General features: G+C 38.3%; 1 protein-coding gene across 2 annotated transcripts in view; it reads left to right on the top strand.

Annotated features, from left to right (window-relative positions):
* The window catches only part of LOC139711012 (uncharacterized), a 77,877-nt gene extending 64,733 nt beyond the window's left edge, over positions 1-13,144 (top strand). For both annotated transcript variants that reach the window (XM_071622930.1, XM_071622929.1), the window contains exons 10-11: positions 10,725-10,812; positions 12,784-13,144. In XM_071622930.1, coding sequence (XP_071479031.1) covers positions 10,725-10,812; positions 12,784-12,924 — 229 coding nt within the window. In that variant the 3' untranslated portion in view covers positions 12,925-13,144. The remainder of the gene's footprint in view (positions 1-10,724; positions 10,813-12,783) is intronic.
* The last annotated feature ends 1,116 nt before the right edge of the window (positions 13,145-14,260 follow it).

Genomic DNA, 14,260 nt, shown 5'->3' with positions numbered 1-14,260 from the left:
GATGATGCAACTCTTGCATCCTTGAGGGTTTTGAGATATTCAAGATGGCCGCCGAAATGGCCGCCGAAATGACCGTCAATTCAAAACGAGAAATTCCGATGTATTTCCTCCTAAATGGTAAGAAATTGAAAACAATTGATGGTTTTACCCTGTTTGGAGGGTGCTGAATCCGAATCCGAATGATGCATCTCCTGCATCCTTGAGGATTTTGAGATATTCAAGATGGCCGCCAAAATGGCCGCCAAAACCGGAAATGTTCACGTATTTCATTCTCAATGGTTCAATATTGAGAACAATTGACGGTTCTATCCTATTCCTATTTCAAAATGGCCGCCAAAACCGGAAATTTCCACGTATTTCAATTTTAATGTTTTGCAATTGAGAACAATTTTATTGATGATTCTACCCTATTTTGATCACTATGCTGAATGCGAATCTGGACGATACCACCCTTGCATCATTGAGAGTTTGGAGATATTCAAGATAGCCGCTAATGCTCCCCAGAATGGTGAGAAATTGATAACAATTGATGGTTTTACCCTATTTCAGGTTTTTGTCAATGACAAAATCTAAACCCGACCATACTCTGCTGATAGACGAACGCATATTGTACATCCCAGTTTGAACTTGCTGTACAGAGAAACCAGCCTTACCGGATATCTTGGAGTTTGAAAGATACAGCTGTGCCAGGAATGAATCCTGCAAGACTACAGATGCGGTTGAATATTTAAAAGATTACACTGTTTCATCTACATATCATGGATATGTTTTGAACACTAACAGTCAGTGGACAAGACATACCCATCTCGATCATATTGTGATAGTGATGTTGAGAAGTTTACTGAGATTCCCAACATTACCTGTTTTAATCCATGAACCGTTTTAATCGTTTCATCCGTGAACACTCACATTGGTTAATTGGTTAATATTGGTGGTCTTGATGATATTGTTGAAGACAAGAGTTGGACATTTTTATAGTTCTGCTTCAAATTTTTCTTCAATATGATGTAATATATATATATATATATATATATATATACGTATATATATATACATATATGGGGCGAGATACTGAAGATGGCCGCCAAAATGGCCGCCCAAACCGGAAATTCCCATGTATTTCCTTCCAAATGGTGAGAAATTGAGAACAATTGATGGTTTTACCCTATTTCGAGGGTGCTGAATCCAAATCTGGATGATGCAACTCTTGCATCCTTGATGATTTTGAGATATTCAAGATGGCCGCCAAAATGGCCGCCCAAACGGGAAATTCCTATGTATTCCCTTCTAAATGGTGAGAAATTGAAAACTATTGATGGTTTTACCCTATTTCGAGAGTGCTGAATCTGAATCTGGATGATGCAAGTCTTGCATCCTTGAGGATTTTGAGATATTCAAGATGGCCTGCCAAAATGGCTGCCAAAACTGGAAATTCCCATGTATTTCCTTTTAAATGGTGAGAAATTGAAAACAATCTATGATTTTACCCTATTTCGAGGGTGCTGAATCTGAATCTGGATGATGCAAGTCTTGCATCCTTGAGGATTTTGAGATATTCAAGATGGCCTGCCAAAATGGCTGCCAAAACTGGAAATTCCCATGTATTTCTTTTTAAATGGTGAAAAATTGAAAACAATCTATGATTTTACCCTATTTCAATGGTGTTGAATCCGAATCTGGATGATGCAACTCTTGCATCCTTGAGGGTTTTGAGATATTCAAGATGGCCGCCGAAATGGCCGCCGAAATGACCGTCAATTCAAAACGAGAAATTCCGATGTATTTCCTCCTAAATGGTAAGAAATTGAAAACAATTGATGGTTTTACCCTGTTTGGAGGGTGCTGAATCCGAATCCGAATGATGCATCTCCTGCATCCTTGAGGATTTTGAGATATTCAAGATGGCCGCCAAAATGGCCGCCAAAACCGGAAATGTTCACGTATTTCATTCTCAATGGTTCAATATTGAGAACAATTGACGGTTCTATCCTATTCCTATTTCAAAATGGCCGCCAAAACCGGAAATTTCCACGTATTTCAATTTTAATGTTTTGCAATTGAGAACAATTTTATTGATGATTCTACCCTATTTTGATCACTATGCTGAATGCGAATCTGGACGATACCACCCTTGCATCATTGAGAGTTTGGAGATATTCAAGATAGCCGCTAATGCTCCCCAGAATGGTGAGAAATTGATAACAATTGATGGTTTTACCCTATTTCAGGTTTTTGTCAATGACAAAATCTAAACCCGACCATACTCTGCTGATAGACGAACGCATATTGTACATCCCAGTTTGAACTTGCTGTACAGAGAAACCAGCCTTACCGGATATCTTGGAGTTTGAAAGATACAGCTGTGCCAGGAATGAATCCTGCAAGACTACAGATGCGGTTGAATATTTAAAAGATTACACTGTTTCATCTACATATCATGGATATGTTTTGAACACTAACAGTCAGTGGACAAGACATACCCATCTCGATCATATTGTGATAGTGATGTTGAGAAGTTTACTGAGATTCCCAACATTACCTGTTTTAATCCATGAACCGTTTTAATCGTTTCATCCGTGAACACTCACATTGGTTAATTGGTTAATATTGGTGGTCTTGATGATATTGTTGAAGACAAGAGTTGGACATTTTTATAGTTCTGCTTCAAATTTTTCTTCAATATGATGTAATATATATATATATATATATATATATATATATATATATATACGTATATATATATACATATATGGGGCGACAAACCAAGTATCTACAAAATGTCACGTGTTCAGGAGAGAAAAAACAAAAACAAAAACAAAAAGCAAACAAACATGGCAGCCAAAGACAACTAAGGTTTGGATAGGACATCATTAACTGATTATCTGACTGTTTATTTATAAAAGTCATTTTCACTAAAATTTCAGATACAGGGTCTTGTCACCCAAGCGACGATATCATATATACACACGAAAGTCACAGGTAACGCGCAGTAAAAAAAATAAATAAATAAAAATAAAAAAAACAAACGACAACATGTAAGGTAATAGTTGATAGTCTAGTATACTTACGAATATCATAATCACGCAGAGTGCTTTTGAAATTACCCTTATATTGATATCTACTATAATGGTCATGGATGCAACCATTTCTAGTGATGTAATCAGAATATGCCACAAGTTTTATAAGAGTACGCGGCGAGACTCATAAGAATACAAGACAAATTTCAGCACCAAATACCAGCAGGCCATAATTTAATATTACTCTTACAGCCAAAAGGATTAACTTCACATCAGTCTGCGGAGCCCTTATTGGCTACCACAGGCATGACTTTATACAATATTGTGCATAAAAAATTTTTCAGTCTTATCTTTGTGTTATTTGTATGTTTCAGTATGATGTCAATATAATCTTTCTTTCCATTATGTGTTAAAGTTCCGTTTGAGACATATCGGAAAATCTCAGCATATTACAATACCATTGTGACAGTCATTTTGGATACCATTAATTGTTGGCTGATTTGACAAATTTGCTCAACCCAGTTGAATTCAAGAATACGGATTATTGCTTTTAATCCCTCGCTTCACGTTATAGCACAATATTTCACAATTTATAAGAAAATATCAAGGAATTTCCGTTTATACAGGACATTTGCAAATATCTCAAAACCTTCAGCACCCTAGAAATGGGGTGAGACCATCAATTAATTTTCACATTTTCACCATTTAGAAAAAAGATATTAGGCCAAGTAAAAAAAGAAAGTAGTTTCTCGTCCGGGTTTTTTGAGCAAGGCGATGAGGGAGGTCCTTACTATTTGATATCTTACTATTTTTTCGAGGATTGTCAAAATGAAAGTAATATGTGTTTATATGTGTGATATAAACCACTTATCATTTGAGTGATGCACAATTTAATACCAAATCTGCGTATATTGCTGTTTATGCATGACAAGTATACCAATTTAACTGCACTGTGACTGTATTCATTCAGTCATATCAATGGTGTGGAAAAAAAACATGTTTTTTAAACATAAAATATACACATTTATGCATCACTTGTTGAACCTATGAATCCAACCATTACCTCGGGAAATGCATAGCATTATTTTTGCCTTTCATCACAACACAAACTTACTGAGTTAGATCTTTTCTCATATGAAAACTTACAGCTGTATTCGCTCAAGAATTTAAAATGCCGCAGACAGTACTGCCAATTGTCAACCCTGTGAAACAACCACCTGATTTCCTTTTTACTGAAAGACAGAATACGAACCAGTTGAATACTATATTCACTATTTAAAGCCGTTCGCTGTGCACACGTGCGCTTGAGATCTGTTCTCTCCATCACTCCACGATTTTTTTTTTCGAGCTCCAGAACGCATGCTATGCTGGCTGGCTGGTCTTCTCTCCTACAGGGAAACCCCGTTATAACGAGTTTGGTTATAACGAGGAACCGCTTATAACGAGGTGATCGCGTCGGTCCCGTTTTCCTTTGCGTGTAATGGCAGAACGAATCGGTTATAACGTGTTCGGTTATAACGAGATTCCGGTTATAACGAGGACAATTCGGTAAATCATGATAGAGAAAAACATAAGCAATTTGATCGGATATAACGAGGTTCCATTTCTTGACCAAATTGCCGCTTTCAAACACGCGACAAATGAAACATTGGAAACCGAAATCTCGCTATCCACGTCTTTTCCCGTTTTGCAGAGAACCGTTCCTTCCATGTTTTCTTCTTAATCACACGATAAGACACAGGAACACCTTCCGATGTTCCTACTAATTATTAAACATAATCATTCGGTTTTTCTTTTTCGCGAGAAACGCGTGCGTGATATGATATCAGACCACAGCGCAACGAGAAAAAAATAGATAACGCATTCAAAAACTTTTCATGTAGCGACAATAAAATTTGACCAAAAATGGACAATTGGAATGCGTGTGCAACTCATCATTATATCCTTTCCAATTTTAGTTCCGACTTCCAGTTCTTTTGCTGGTTTTGAGCAAATATGAGTTTGGATGATTAAAGCCGAAATAATAAAATCATCGCCCCGATCCCGCCGAGTGACAGTAGCGTTAAAATAGTTGAGTAACGCATGTTAACCTATACTTAATCGATGTTCAGAAAAAGAAGCAAACGCATTTATTAGTTTGAACAGATCTGGATTTGTTCATTATCATTTAACAAATGATAATTTAGATATGAGTGTGTATGATCAAAGCAGAAATGGTGGAATCATCGCGATCCTGCCAGGTGACAGTAGAGTAAAAATAGTTGAATAACGCATGTTAACCTACTTAATCGGTGATCGGAAAAAGAAACAAATGCATGTATTAGTTTGAATAGATCTGGATGTGTTCATTATCATTTAACGAATGATAATTTAAATATGAGTGTGTATGATTAAAGCCGAAATAATGAGTGAAATCATCGCGATCTCGCCGGGTGACAGTAGCGTAAAAATTGTTGAATAACGCATGTTAACCTACTTAATCGGTGCTCGGAAATAGAAACAAACGCATTCAACAGTTCAAGAACGGATGTACAAAACGCGAAGAGATTTTCGGAAGAAAATAAAGAACGCATTTTTAATCCCTTCGAGCGCAACGATCATACATTGTACATGTATAAAATTACAGCCAAATGATTCATGAAATTATCGAATTCCCGCTGGGCACCAACAGCGTAAAATACCTCGCAAGTTAGCGGTAAACAACGCACGTATTTACTCTGAAATCATCGCGATCTCGCCAGGTGACAGTAGCGTAAAACAAAGTTGAATGACGCATGTTAACCTTAATCAGAAAAAGAAACAAACGCATTTATTAGTTTGAATAGATCTGGTACAGATTTGCGTAAACAGGATAACAACCTCCCACATTCAATCCTGTCACATATTTTCAAGAACGGTCGTACAAAACGCGAAGAGATTTTCGGAAGAAAATAAAGAACGCATTTTTAATCCATTTGGGCGCAACGCTCATACAGGTGTACATTGTACATGTGTACAAGATTACAGCCTAAATGATTCATGAAATCATCGCATTCCCGGTGGGCACCAACAGCGTAAAAATACCTAGCAAGTTACGGTAAACAAGGCCTGTATGTTACTCTACATATATTTGCCCCCATATTTGCGCTGGTGTTTAGAAAAAGCTTAACAAACAAGAATTACAATAAAGAATTAACTTATCATTTCAGCCTCTATTTCTTCGTCTAATTCACAAATAATCTCCCTTTATTCTCTCAATAATAACGCTCAATAATTGTGTAATAACAACGCAAAGGATATGTTTAAGTTTCATTGATGGGTGTACGACGTCATGCTTATGTTTTTTTTATTTTTAATGAGTATGGTTATAACGAGGTACCGGTTATAACGAGGTACCGGTTATAACGAGGTAATATCGCCAGTCCCACGGATCTCGTTATAACGGGGTTTGTGGTTACATTGCGCAATCAATCTAGCAGCACATGAAGCGGGCAACAGCACGAGAGAAATGTACCGAAGGTGCTCAACGTCCTGTCAACATCACGACGTACCGAGTGCGCTGTACATCACAACAGCCCAGGCCCGCCCATCCAACTACAGTTCAACTGCTTTGTGGGTCATTCCTTCTTGCCGAGCTTGCAGTGTGAAAGGCATGCGTTATTACATACGCACTACAGAAACTACAGCTGTACTACAGCTAAGTAGAGGACGCAAGGCGTAATTAGAAATAAGACATCACGATTGGTAGGTGAATTGTTGATTTTTTTTTTCGGCGGCCGAAAAAATAGTAAATATCAAACAAGTCGATGCGGCAACTGAAAATCGATGCGGGCGGGGAGCGGGCTGGGACGGAAATTATGAATTTCTTGGTATTTTCAGCGCCATTTTGAAAATAGTAAATAGTAAAAAAATCGATGCGGCGGCCAAAATCGATGCGCGCGAGGACGAGAAACTGGTTTCTTTTTTTACTTGGCCTTAACATTGGAATTTCAATTTCTGCCAATTATTTTGGCGGTCATCGTGGACATCTGAAAACCCTAAGGAATGCAAAAATGGCAACAACAAAATGTCGAGGGTGCTGAATAGGGTCTCAAAATTTTCAATATTGACTGTTATTTTGGCGGTCATCTTGGAATTCTCAAAACCCCCAAAATACAAGAGTTGCATCAACCAGGTCCGGATTCAGCACCCTCAAAAAAGCCACCAATTGTTTTCAATTTTACACCATTTAGAACGAATTAGGGGGCCTACATGGGAATTTCCGTTTTTGACGGCCATTTGGGGGCCATTTTGGTGGCCATCTTTATAATCTCAAAACCATCAAGGATGCAAGAGCTGTATCCTGCAGCTTCAAATTCAGCAAACTCAAAATAGGGTAAAACCATCAATTTGTTTCAATTTTACACCATTTAGAAGGAAAAAGGGGGTCTACATGTGAGTTTCCATTTTTGGCGGTCATTTTGGTGGCCATCCTTATTATCTCAAAACCCTTAAGGATACAAGAGTTTTATCAAGATTCTGATCCAGCACCCTAGGGTAAAACCATCAACAGTTTTTCAATTTCTCACCATTTTGAAGGAAATACAGGGGAATTTCCGGTTTTGGCGGCCATTTTGGTGGCCATCTTGAATATCTCAGAACCCTTAACGATGCAAGAGTTGCATCATCCAGATTTGGACTCACCACCGTCGAAATAGCTTCGAACTATCAATTGTTTTCAATTACCCAACATTCAGAAGGAAATACATAGGAAATTCCGGTTTGGGTGGCCATTTTGGCGGCCATCTTGAATATCTCAAAATCCTCAAGGGTACAAGAGTCGCATCAGCCAGATTCGGATACAGCACCCTCGAAATAGCTTAGAACCATCAATTAATTTGAACTTGATCTCACTATTTAGAAGGAAATACATACAAATTTCCGGGTTTCGGCGGCCATTTTGGCGGCCATCTTGAATATATCAATATCCTCAAGGATGCAAGATTCGCATCAGCCAGATTCGGATTCAGCACCCTCGAAACAGCTTAGAACCATCAATTGTTTTCAATTTCTCACCATTTAGAAGGAAATACATAGGAATATCCGGTTTTGGCGGCCATTTTGGGGGCCATCTTGAATATCTCAAAACCCTCAAGGATGCAAGAGTTGCATCATCCAGATTTGGATTTAGCACCCTCGAAATAGGGTAAAACCATCGATTGTTTTCAATTTCTCACCATTTGGAAGGAAATACATGGAATTTCCGGTTTGGGCGGCCATTTTGGCGGCCATCTCGAATATCTCAAAACCCTCAAGGATGCAAGAGTTGCACCATGCAGATTCGGATTCAGCACCCCCGAAATAGGGTAAAACCATAAAAAAAACATTGGGTGGCCGGTAAAACAAGGTTCCGCCTTTGGCACCCAGACTATTTCCCCGTAATTATTAGATTGAAATTTGAAATAAAAAAATAGAAATGTTGCTGTGGCGACTGGTATGCCTCTGCCATAATGCATGGTTCCTCTAGTAGGTCTATAGTACAATGTCTTGACAATGTGTGATGACAGTTTCACACCACTGGCAAAATATTAAAAGGACAGGTTTGACACAAATGTGATGAATGTTCACTTTCCTAGAACTAGGTTCAATTGGATGAATGATTAAAATGTCAGAGTGCAGGTATTTGGGGAACTGATGATTTTTACTTGACTTTTGACCCTTTTATAAGTTTTTGCATTGAGTAATTTTCAAGGTATTGAGAAAAAGTATAATTTCAGTATCAAGTGGGAAAATAGCATTATCTAAACCTGGTATGAAGAAAAAGTGTAATTTCAGTATTGAATAGAAAAATTTGTGCATTTTAACCTGGCCTTTGACCCTTGACCCTATGACCCTAAAATTTCCAATAGAATCACTGTCAGGTAGAACACGCATAAATATATACAGTCAAACCTGTCTATAGCGGCCACCCAAGGGAGAAGAAAAAACACGCTGAATTACTGGCTCGGCTACGGCTCCATCGGGTCTGTGGCCGCTGAAGACAGGTTAAAATCTACCGCGGGAAACTAAATTTGTGGCCGCTGGCCGCGTAAGACAGGTGGCCGCTATACACAGGGTCTTTAAACGGCTTCTGTCTCGGGGGGGATATTTCAGTGGCTGTTATAGACAGGTCGCTGCTATAGACAGGTGGCTGCTAAGGCAGGTTTGACTGTACTAAGCTTCATGATACCTGAAGTCACTTTTAAGATACGGAGGAAAAAATGAAATATACTACTTTCATTTGAGTCTTTGAGTTTTGACCTTTGACCTTTTGGCAGGAAATTTCCCAGAGAATCTCCATTTGGTAATACAGGTTATTGTATATATTAAGTTTTGAGAAAAATCCAAGTATTGCATGAATATGAGGGAAATGTGAAATTTTGAGGAGTTGACCTCGACCATTGACCCTTACCTTTGACCCATGACCGCTAAATTCACTAGATAATTACTGCCAGTCAGTACATGCATATGTACCAAGTTCCATGAAGATACTTGAACCATTTGTGAGATAGAGAAAAAAGTGAAATTTTAATATTTTCAGCTGGCCTTTGACCTTTGACCTCATGACCTGAAACTCTCTGGAGAATCTTTATTTGGCAGTACATGTATACACTAAATTTCAAGAAAATTAAATCTTCAGGCATTGCGTAGATATGGGGGAAAGAGTGAAATTTTGAGCATTTGACCGTGACCTTTTGACCTTTTACCTCTTGCCGACTTCAGTCAAAAACTACTTTGATTGCCCCATCATACATCATCCTTGGACAAAATTTGGTGAAATTTTCTTATTCCAGTCTTGAGTTCACAAATACGGATACAATTTCATGATTTGACCATGACTTTTGACCTCTTGCGGATTTCACCCAAACTCTAACCAAGTAATTTGCCCCATCATTTTATATATATACTTGGACCAAATTTGGTAAAATTCTGCTCAATATTACTGAAGTTATCGCGTAATCAAATGGGGACGGAACTCCGCGTGCGGACAGACGGACAACCCGAAAACATAATGCCTTTGGCACCCTTTGGGCGGAGGCATTAAAATTATGGCGAGATTGCATCGGGATAATAGAGAGATCCGGATTAAAGGGAGGCCAGATAGGAGAGGTTGGACTGTACCTGGAATTGAACTTGTTAAATATACATGTATGTACATGCATTGCCACACAGTAATTATGAAGGGAGAGTGTTGGGCCTTGGAGTCAGAGTTCAAGTGAATATGCTAAAATTTCACCTGTTTTCTATATTTTGAAAATGGCTCAAATTATTGTCAGGAAAATTGTCATATAATTACCAAGTAATGATTTTTTTGCCAATCATGTGAAAGTGTTGTCTCACATTGGCAATATATGGTGTACTGTTAACTTATTGGGAGAATAATGCAATATGGCAGAGGCATATCTGCCATAGTGACATTACTGTCTTGTTTTTTTCTTCTTTTTTGCATTTGTGAATGCTGGCAAATAAAATTAGTGATGCGAAACTGATAACTTCTGTTTGAATGCAGCTATTATGATGGAGTGAGAAACAGAAGCACCCTGGCTGACTCAAGGAGTTAATATTTGGACCTCCTGGGTTGACTGTGCACAACAGCTGAAATGCTGTAGTATTTTAACACTACTCATACCAATAAAGACTTGTGTTTGTCATTCTTCACAATTGTTGAGCATGGCAGACAATCATGTCTGTATTCTTGTTGGCTCACAGGCCTGATGCTCCTTACACATACAGGGAGGATGAACCCCGGGACATTGGTTTGACCTTCAGTGCCATAGACAAGTACCTCAGAAAGAGAGTAAGTCTCTTTTCCAAGTCTGTGTGATTTGCTTGTGATGAGTACATTTTTTTTTCTCCTCCCTAGGGCCCCAACAGACAAATAAATGCTCAAGTATATGTGACTAATCTAGCACCATGGCCTGAAAGGTCCATTTTTTTAGTGGAGGTACCAAGAAATACATTTTAGGTATCAATTTCAAGACCCAACATTTGCCAGAAGAGCGTGAAATTTTAAAGGGCATTTGGGGGAGGGGGGCTTGTTCAATATGGTTATCACATGGTGAGTGGCAAAGCTTCATGCAGCAAGTTCATAAGCTCTTCTCCCTAGCAACTGTCTGGAATTTTCTTGCAATACATCAAAAGGGTCTATCAAGAAATTTGTCTGGTTGGTGCAATTTGCCAGGATAATAAGTTGGTTTGCAGTATTTTGAGATTAAGGGAGTAAAATGAATAAGTAAATGTAACTTACTGCCTTTGTATTATCTAACTGCAATCTGATGTGCATTATCACAGTTCTTTGATCAATAAATATGTTTGGATGTAGGACATTTCGTGTGATTAATTGGACATGAAATTAAAGTTCACATACTGTACTAACTACTCATCTGAGGAAAAACCACATGAAAATCTTATTTGTGACTCCTTTTGATGGAACAGCATATTTGTCATGTAACAATAATGACAACAATGATATCACAGACCAGTGCAACAAGTAGTGAGAGAAGCCGACTAGCTTTCACCATGTCTTTACTGTGGGGAGATATCAAAATGCTCACATGCTCAGTATAGGCCTACAATCTCACTGTCTCTCAAAAAGGCAAATGAGGGACTGAATATCTTCTGCAGTCCATGCACAAAAGAAATGAATTTCATTAAGAGCTCGCTTAGGCCCTACTATGCTTACTTGCAAGTCGAGAGTTATCCATTTTATAACATATTCACAGAATGTATACATGGTGTCCTTTTTCAGTATTTCTAACTCGTTAAAAAGTCAATTTTACTTCATGAAACAATGACCTTTTTTGTCATGAAACTCTGCAATAAATTGTTATGCTCAAAACATAAAGGAAGTAGGAAAGAAAAGTAAATATATCACATCCCTGCCCTTTCCTCCATCTTTCCGCTCTTGTCAAACTGTTGCTAATAGGCATACAGAAGACAATCATTGTTCTTGGGCCATTGTGCAAGGTGACGGTGTAAAATTTCAGAACTTGTATTAATAAACCAATTTCTGTTATTCTCTAATTTTGACATTTAGGTACACACACACACACACACACACACACAACACAAAAACAAAAACAAAAATGTGTAAATCAATGTACACATGTTACTGTAGTATGCATTCATGCTTTCATGTACAGTGTTTGTACATCTGTTTAGTCCGCTTTATACGAGTGCATCTTTATAACACACCTGTCTTATGGCATCATGACACACCCGTATAGAAAAGGGCAGTTTGTTCAAATTTACATCTCCATCTTTACAAAAATTGATCTACATGATCTACGTTTAGAAAGGATTGTCTTGGGATATTAAGATTCACAAACTCATCATACTGAACATGTGTCCCACAACATTGCCCCAGAAACATTGTCCTAAATCTCCAAGCATTCAAGATGGTAGATAACATTTCCATGTATCATATAGGACACTCTTCATGGTGTGTCTCTTCATGTGTGTACTTGTTGCCTATATAGGGTAAAGATAAGACTTCATGGCAATTCCAGGAGCAGTTTGCGCTCATTTGTGAAAATGAAACAGTAATTTTCTTCAAAATACATTGTCATCAGTTTTGGGAGAATTCCCCTCTAGGACTAGGGAAAACATGTTGTTCCCAGGGGGCCTCGGGACACGGTGTCAGAGGGCTGAAACACTTAATTTGAACTCACTTCTCAGTCCAGCTGATGAGGTAAAATTGTATGTTGTGTTGATAGTAGGAAAAAAAAAAGGTCTGTTAAGTACAGATGGGATTGCTTACATTTTCCAGATTGATTACATCTATGTGCGGTTGAGTGACGACACCAAACTTCAGGACGTCTCACTGGTGGATAATGGGAAGAGAGGACACCAGGCAGCGTCAGACCACATTGGTGTCTCTACAGTCATTGTGCCTTCATCAGTGTCATGAGTACTGTCTATGGCAAGCCACAGGATCCCTCCTACTGTGTATCTTTGCTCTACAAAGCTTTTTGCATCGATATTCCTTATGCGTACTACAGTACAGTCATTGCAGAGTGACAGTCCAGAAATGGCTATTGCGTTCTTATTCATGTTTATAATCTTTGCTCACCCCAAGGACTGAACTGAAAAACACATTTTGTTGTCTTAGATACTGATAAAATGGTAATACTGATGAAAAGAATATGATTCAAGGTTTTATTAATGCATATGTCAGGAAGATTTCAGTTTCACTGATTATTGAACCAATTATATTACGGTACTACTATCTTGTGAATTAGTTAAAAATATGTACAAAATGCATGTTTGTTTCACATGGTATGTACAATGGTATGTCTTTACATGATATGGATGAACATATTCTGACTGAAAACTCCTGCAATATGAAATGATGTAACATCAAGTAAAGTTAAGTTCTTCTTAAAAGTACCTTTAATAATAGTATTACTCCATAACACGTCGGTGACAAGTAGGGTTAATGTACTTTTCATGCTAACACCAAACTTGCGATCACCCAGTGTCCATGTCTCATATCACACACAGTGCGGCTAGTGCAGTAGTAAAGTCCATGTAGACAGAGATATAGATGAATCTTAATGCCTGATAATATAGCGATGCCATAGAGCCTCGCATCACACACAAGGCAGTGCATGCGCTACAGTACATTTAGACAGAAGCGTTACATGCCCAGTCATTTCATGCCACCCGCATAGAAGACATCCCTCTCCAACTGAGCAACCCCCTCAAAATGTCACACTCACCTTCACGCTCAAGCTTCAGGAGAGCATAAAATACACAGCTAGCAACATGTCCAGTCTCACGTCACACACACTCATGCATAACAGTGCAGTTTACAAGACAGTACATGTACAATTTGTATATGTAGAGATAGAAAAGCATGGCTAGACTACATGCCTCATGATGCCTGGACACTAGAATTGTATTGTCCTCGTCTTTTGCAGGGGCAATATATGATTCTACTTCAAGCAATAAATGTTGTATCCCCTTCATGGCCAGTCCATATCATATCGTCATAACACAGTCTTACAAAAAAGCGATCTGTTGCAATATTGTTGCTACGTGGATTAAATATAAAAGTGAATGAGTATGTGCTGCAAAAGTATGTGTATTGTGATGTCAGAGGACTGCGATGGTGCAAAACTGTGATGTTGCTATAAACCTGCTATGGATTTACATAATTGATGATGTGAGAGTGCAATATCCAAAACTTGTCGACAAAACTTGCACACTCAACAGCATTGGTACCGTATACAGTATTTGCCACA

This window comes from Diadema antillarum, unplaced genomic scaffold (genome assembly GCF_040938485.1).
Source record: "Diadema antillarum isolate AM-2024a unplaced genomic scaffold, OU_Dant_1.0 seq00001602_RagTag, whole genome shotgun sequence".
NCBI classification, from domain to species: Eukaryota; Metazoa; Echinodermata; class Echinoidea; order Diadematoida; family Diadematidae; genus Diadema; species Diadema antillarum.
This window is presented reverse-complemented; position numbering and strand designations above follow the sequence as displayed.